Source organism: Phalaenopsis equestris, unplaced genomic scaffold, assembly GCF_001263595.1.
Source record: "Phalaenopsis equestris unplaced genomic scaffold, ASM126359v1 Scaffold000517, whole genome shotgun sequence".
In the NCBI taxonomy this organism is placed as follows: domain Eukaryota; kingdom Viridiplantae; phylum Streptophyta; class Magnoliopsida; order Asparagales; family Orchidaceae; genus Phalaenopsis; species Phalaenopsis equestris.
Genome location: NW_018164957.1, coordinates 778,176 through 785,543, shown reverse-complemented (window position 1 = coordinate 785,543; position 7,368 = coordinate 778,176). Strand labels below are relative to the sequence as shown.

The following is a 7,368-nucleotide window of genomic DNA, read 5'->3' as shown; positions in this document are numbered from 1 at the left end:
CTAATTAATAACCCAACTCTCACTTCATCATATGAAGCAAATTTAAGTTCATTTTTTTATAAATTCAATCACTTCTAAGAATCATAAAGATTTAACCAATTTTTAATTATAAATATTTAACAAGTTCTTTTTACCTAATCCCCAAGCGAAACTAACAAATGTTTATTACAAATTGAGAAACATCCAACTTGTATGCCAACAATAAAGATCATAACCTTATAAAGCAATATTTTTTTAAAAAGTATAAGAGAATTGATGTATATTAGGAGCTCCTTCCCTAATAAAATCATAGGAAAAAAATATATAAAGGTCCCTTAGATTATTATATTTCAATTTTATGGTTGGATTGGGGGCCTCCACAAACAAAATTATAAGGATTTTGATATAAAACATCATGACAATATACAATGATCCCTTGCAAGTTTAAAGGCTAGCTATTGTAATGCAAGAAGAGCATTATGGGAGTGTACAAAGATGATTCATTAGATGTCCAGCCAAAGCTCAAAATAATTAGAGAAAGAAAGATGCTTGGCTCAACAAAATTCATTTAGTGGTCAAATTTTATATCATGATATCTTAATCTTTCTAGGAAAATATAAATTCAAAGTTTTTATATTTTAAATTCAAGCATTTATGTATTGCATGAGAAGTAAAGGATTTAGATGGGAGATTTAAGGGCTTGCATAGAATATAGAGGCAATCAACGCCTCAAATTAATGTGGCCACCCATTCTTTTTCTTTATTTTCATAATTTCATTATATTTGTTTGCTTTTGATGATTGATTATACAAGACTATAAATAGACATTTTTGCAATGAAACCAACTTTAGGCATTTTAAGAAAAAATGAGAGTTAATCCTCTTTCAGTTGGGGATTGGTGCCCAACTATTTTTTTTCTTAATAGGAGAAGCAAGTTGTCATAGTTAAACATATTCATCATTCCAATGATGTCATCCACAAAACATTTATCATTATAACTTCATAAAACATCCTCACCATATTCTTGAGGCCTCGAGTCACCCTAACCCTAGAATAAAATCAAGCTATGCCCCTATCAAAAAAATTATAATTTGTCTTATTCGCTTAGTGTGATTGGTCCAAGGAATCAATTTCTACCCATATAGTCAATTGACATAAAATGATCATCATTTGTCCACTAATATCTTGAAATTTTGAGCTAGAGGCACTCACCCGTTATACTTCTTATCCACCAAAAACAAACTAAGCTAAAATTTGGTCAAAAAGAACACTTTATAACCCCAACCCTTTCCAATTTCATCACCACTTTAATAATTGTCATGCACCCCACCAAAAAATCTTGAATAGTTTTCATGTTTACCTTACCACTCAAATCACTTATTTTTAGCAAACTAATTAGTTTGTGCTATAAAATTTCTAATAACATATAAAACGGAAAGTTACTTTAAATATTATTTGAAAACATTGGCAATATTGATAATAAAATTAACTCACCATTGATCCTTAATGTAGCCCAACTATATACGAGTTTTTTCCCCCCCTTCAAAACCACTTTTAATCTCAATCATATCTTCCATAACCCCAATATATTTTTAATATTTTTTCTTGACGCACATCAAACCAATTCTTATAAAATTGACATGTAGCCTTGTTAAATTAGGTAAGAAATTTTATGAAAATCTGTTTCACATATTTTCTTTAACTTTTCATTGATTGTCTTAACATAAAAAAATATTTTTCATGATGGATCTTTTTGGCATAAAATCAAACGGATTCTAAGAAACCAATGCAGTTTTTTCATCTATATTATAATATTCTCTTTAAAAATTCCTAGAGTATTTCCAAAATCTTAATTATCTTCTCTAGATTTGTAATTACTATTACTATTACCCTTCTTCCTCAGACATTTGAAATCATTGTAGCCTTAAAGCCTCATTAAAATGTTTATAAATCAAAAGGCAATAAAATCATCCATAACTCTTAATACCATAATTGTCTTTTCATATCTTATAGTTTTGCTTTTTGTATTATCATTAGAATTAACTCCAATTCATAATTTAAAATAAGCGCATGTTATACAATATTTATTTGTTCATTATTACCTTCTTACAAAAATCCCTAAAAATCTTACTAACTATTTCCAAGTAACATTTAACTACATCTTTTAATTCCTTCATATTTATGTAGAATCATATGGCCTTCATTTTAAATATATTCATTTGATCAAAAGCATTAAAGCTCTTACTTTTCGCTCTATCTAATTTATAAATCTTATTTCCTTAGATATCATTATTAACTATATAAAACATATAAAAACTATAACATTTACTTTGCCCATTATCCCTTTTATAATATTTTTAACTTTTTTTTTAAATCACAATAAATATCAATAATATTTATTTATTTAATATTTAAAATAACACTTAATGTGAACTTAAAGTGCTCATTAATTTTTCTTTAAAGTATCTTGGAGTTTATAGGTTCAAGCCAAGAAAAAAACCTCTATGAACAGAAGGTTCAAAGTTACATACATCAGCCCCTCTTTAAATAACTTTTTTTGAAATAATGGTAAATCCTAATAATTTTTATTTTTTTAAGATTTTTAAAAATATATTTAAATGAAAACTCATAGTAGTGGTTAATTTCTCTCTAATTCATTTAGGAGATTATGGGTTTGAGCTAAATATAAACTCTTTACAAACACAAAACTAAGATTACATGAATCAACCACTCCCCAAACTTTGCATTAAAAAAATCTCAATGCATTGTTTTTTCTATCTGCTCAACCACTAAGTCTCCTCATTAATGTAAGTTGTCTCTAAAACCATGCAAAACTTTTGTGATGATTTTTCAATGGTGCTAGTGATCTTAACCCTCATTAGGCTCAACATAACTAAGAATAACTTCTAAAAATGTCTCGCAAGATTTATAATTTTTCATCTTACAAGAAACACTAGACATTCAGTCATATATATTAATTTATCTCGAGTGATTGAACTTTCTCTTGAAACTGCCTTACAACAAATGCTAAAACAATTTTCTTTCCAAGTAAGCAAACAAAAAGTTAATATGTGATTTGGTAGCTTCACTTTTAAAAGTAATCAAGTGATTTTTTTTATATATCATAAGCTTTCATAGATTATATACTACTTAAAAATCAAATACAACTTCATAACATCTTTCTCATAATTTACTTTCACCACGAATTCTTTTACGTCCCATCCACTTGACCCTATATGTTCAATTAAACCACCTCATATAATCATCATTTCATTCCCAAGAGTATGTTGAAAATAGCTCATCCATATCATATTAGAATAGAATTTTAAATAAACTCCTAATCTAGAACTTGAAATAGTAACAACTAAATTTATGTTGGTCATAATCCCAAATTTTGACCCTTAATTGAGCTAAAAAAAATTGAGTTGAGTGTTGGGTCAAACAACTCAACTAATCTTATGTTATCAACCAATTAGTTTTGAACAAGTCAATTAAGCCTAAACATAATAGGCCTAAGTACAACCATAAAAACAAAAGTTTATGGTTTTAGAGGTTTTTCCCTTCTAGCGGTCACCCACTACTTGTGAACTCAGTGTTCATAACACTAGCAAGCTAATCATGCCAACTCAAGTCATCACCCATAATAGACATCAACTCAATACACCAACCTTTTGTTGTTGCCTATATAAAGACAACATGAAAACTCACCTACCATAATTCGTCACACTTGAGAAAGGATCGCATATAAAGTGCCATGGATGATGCCAACCATTCTAAGAGAAAAAAAAAAAGACTAGTAAAAGAATGCACGGAAAGGAAGTAACTTTGCATTAATCAAATGGTATAGTTTAATTATGGAAATTCATAAGATAGACTACAAGGAAACAAAACTTCAAAAAAAAAATGTCTGGCAAAAGGACCAACTTGGCCAAAAAAAACCAAAGATCAATCCCAACCTATTGCCCAAATCTTATGAAGCAATCATCACCTAATGATTCATTTAGTTTTATAATGACTATCAATCTGACATCAACCACTAATCTTTCTGATTTAAGCTTGAGGCTGATAATGATGATTTTATCATAATGGTTCAACAATTAAAACTTGCTGATAACGACTGCATATTTTATTTTTACATTTACAATATTAATAAATAGGAAGAATCACATACATAGCACTCAACTCTTATAAATTTACATATCTAACACCAAAACTTCAATTGCTACATATATACCAACTTACCTATGTATGAAACGGTGTATTAAATTTTTAAAGGTTAAAACAGTGGTATTTGAAACCTGATATGAAAGATTTGGGTGGTATAAATGTAAAAAAGCAAAGTCTAGCTATCAGGTATGTAATTGCATAGGAATTGGGTGGTAGGTATGTAAAAGCCCCTAAAACTAATAAAAAAAAGCTAAATAAACTGAAGACAAGTGTCAATATCTATTTAAACATGAATTTATCATGAGATCTCAACTAAACAATCTAAATCAGTTAATTCAATTTCATGGTACAGAAGCACCATGCAATTTTAAATTTACATGAACTCACCAAATGAATCTAAAACTTACCTCAGCTCCATGACTAGCCGTTGAAGTCGAAATTTAAATTACAGTGAAGATCCGGTAAACTACAGTGATCCCATTTTGTGTTCTCGACGCGGGACCTCTTGGGCCGCTGGAACACTGGAATAACACAGCAGAATGGTGATGAAGAGAGATTCTCCAAGCTTCTCAGTTGCTGCCGCTGCTTGAAGGATCTGAGGTAGCTACTTTTCTCAGCAGCCTCAGCTTTCTAATGCTCTCATGGCAGGGAGCAAAGAACTTGTGCATCAGAGCCTCCTCCGCAGAGAATCTGCACCGTGGATTTACAGTGAGACATTTGTCAACTAGATCAAAGAGTGATTCAGGTATGAGCTCAAGGAATTCGGGTCTCCTGGTGTTCTTAGCACACCAATCACTCAGTTTCATCGATTTCAGTGATCCGACCTCCAGCAGATCCTGCAAGTAATCACTAGTATAAGAGTCTGCGACTATAATCGAGTTAGCCATGCAACTGATCCAAGGGGACTGGTGAAGCAGTCCACGATCGGCCCGATAAGTGGCCCGTGAGCGGAGCTCGAAGAGCTAATAATAAAGCTTAGGCCAGCCCCAATTTAACTCATTAGATGGTGAGCTGACACATTTTTAAAAAAAGGGGCATGTACAGACATACCACACAATTCTAAGTTGTTTGCATATCTAACACCTAAATTTTCATTTTTTTTTAACTTTTAAAATGCTCACATCTTTCATATCACATCAAAAATATTACTATCGCTAACTTTTAAAAGTGAAATAATTTTTTTCGTGCATAAAGTTGCATGAATGTCAAAGGGGAAATTTACATACATACCACACAACTCGTATGTATTTTACATATCTAACTCTTAGATATTGATATTTACATTTACGAAACTTTGGTGTTATAAACTTCACGAAAAGGTATATTTCAATTTTTAAAAATAGTATTATTGGTATTTCTATAAGGGTTGGAGTAGCTCCAGTTACAGTTAAGGTTAAAGAGAGTCGTCTCAAGATGATTTGGTTATGTTAAACGTCAAACATCTAATGACCATACTAGGAGAGTAGATTTTTATTGGACTTATGTTAAGAAAAGTAGAGATAGAAGTGAAAGGACTTGGGCAAGTTGTATATAAAATTGATCTTAATTCATTATGAACCTCAAAGGACACAATGGAGAAAAAGAATACATGTAGCCGACCCAAGTTAGCTGGGCAAAGACTTCTTGTTGTTGTGGTGTGGAATTTTTGATGTAATGTTAAAAATTCGAGTGTTATGCATGTAAATTTCAAAGTTTAAGTGAAAAATATGTAATATATAAGAATTGTATGGTCTGCATGTAAATTTCGCATGTAAAATCAAAGGTTAAGTGTTTGATATTTAAATACAAAGGAATTGTATAGGCATGTATGATCTTCCCAAAAAAAATATTAATATAAAATACATTCAAAATAAATTAAAATACATTGTTTTATTTTTAATATATCATTTTATAACACTAGTTTGAATTAATTTTGTTTTCTCTATAATAACAAATTAGACTTGAACTCAAACTCAATTAATTAAGCTTAAGTTCAAGACGAGAGTGGCTCGTGCTCAACTCAGACTCATTTAAACCCCAAATTCAAATTCAAACAAGACGGATGTCAGTTAGGGTGATTGTTCACAGTAGCTTAGAGTAGTTGATAAGAATTACCCTCACCTAACAAAAAGACAAGTTCAAATTACACCAAAAATTTCATGGAATTGCATCTATGGCTCAGGGGCGGGTTAAATAATTCGAGTACCGACAAAAAATATATTGCTCATAAACTAAAGATCAGGTCAGAAAATCATGGTACCACAGGAAAAGAAGACTCGCAATTGTGTAGTTTAGCAACTTCCCATAAATCCTCACTGCCCCTCAGCTTTGCAATTTCCTTTATGTTTCTGCGAAACAGAAGGCAACATAAATAGAAGGTTGTATGGAGTAGAATGAACTCAAAACAGAAAAACTCACTGCTCAGGATCACCACCAAATGGAGCCCTCCCTAGCATGAGATAGAGCAATGTGACACCAGCAGACCATATATCAATCTTGCAACCTTGGTAGAAAGACTTGAATAATACCTGTATCCGCTAAACATTATTAATCTGTACCAAATAAAGTGTCAAAATAGTCCCTTGAATACTTAAATGGGGACATTTTAATTCATGTGCCTATAAAAATGTCATATTAGTCTATTGGAATTATTGGGACTATATCCTGAAATAGTCCTCTGTTGGGACCATGTCAACACATTAAAAGAGCCTAGCGACTAATTAACACTTTTATAAAATGACCCCCAAAAAATGACCACCTGAAAAAGTTAAGAGACTATTTTGATACTTTTCTTAGTCTGCTACTATCGAGTTTCAGAAAAAGAGAACTATTCATAGTGAAAGTAAGCACAAACCTCTGGAGCTCGAAAACCCTTGGTTCCAACACAAGGACCCTCTCTCTTGACCTTCCCACTAGCTGGAAATGGCAAATGTCAGCCAAAAGCCAATACCAGTCAGCAAGTAAAATAATATATATATAACTATTTAAAATTTGGAAATTTTACATACTCAATTCTTATGTATTTACATATCTAACACCTAAATTGTGATTTTTACATATATGCCACCTTAACTATGTAAGAAAAAAAGTATTTACTTTTAAAAAGTTAAAATTATGTTTTTTATGTGATATGAAAAAAACTTAGTGGCATAAATATAAAAAACAAAGTTTAGGTGTTAGATATATAAATACATAAGAATTCGGTGGTATGTAGGATAAATGCCCCTATATACATACACCTTC

The 7,368-nt window shown here is 30.9% G+C and overlaps 1 protein-coding gene across 1 annotated transcript in view; it reads right to left on the bottom strand.

The window, feature by feature from the left end:
* Positions 1-4,386: 4,386 nt before the first annotated feature.
* LOC110028610 (serine/threonine-protein kinase ppk18) overlaps positions 4,387-7,368 on the bottom strand; it is a 38,628-nt gene continuing 35,646 nt past the window's right edge. The window contains exons 14-17 of the mRNA XM_020730527.1: positions 6,980-7,041; positions 6,544-6,653; positions 6,386-6,473; positions 4,387-4,982 (exon numbers count right to left, since the gene is read on the bottom strand). Coding sequence (XP_020586186.1) covers positions 4,716-4,982; positions 6,386-6,473; positions 6,544-6,653; positions 6,980-7,041 — 527 coding nt within the window. The 3' untranslated portion in view covers positions 4,387-4,715. The remainder of the gene's footprint in view (positions 4,983-6,385; positions 6,474-6,543; positions 6,654-6,979; positions 7,042-7,368) is intronic.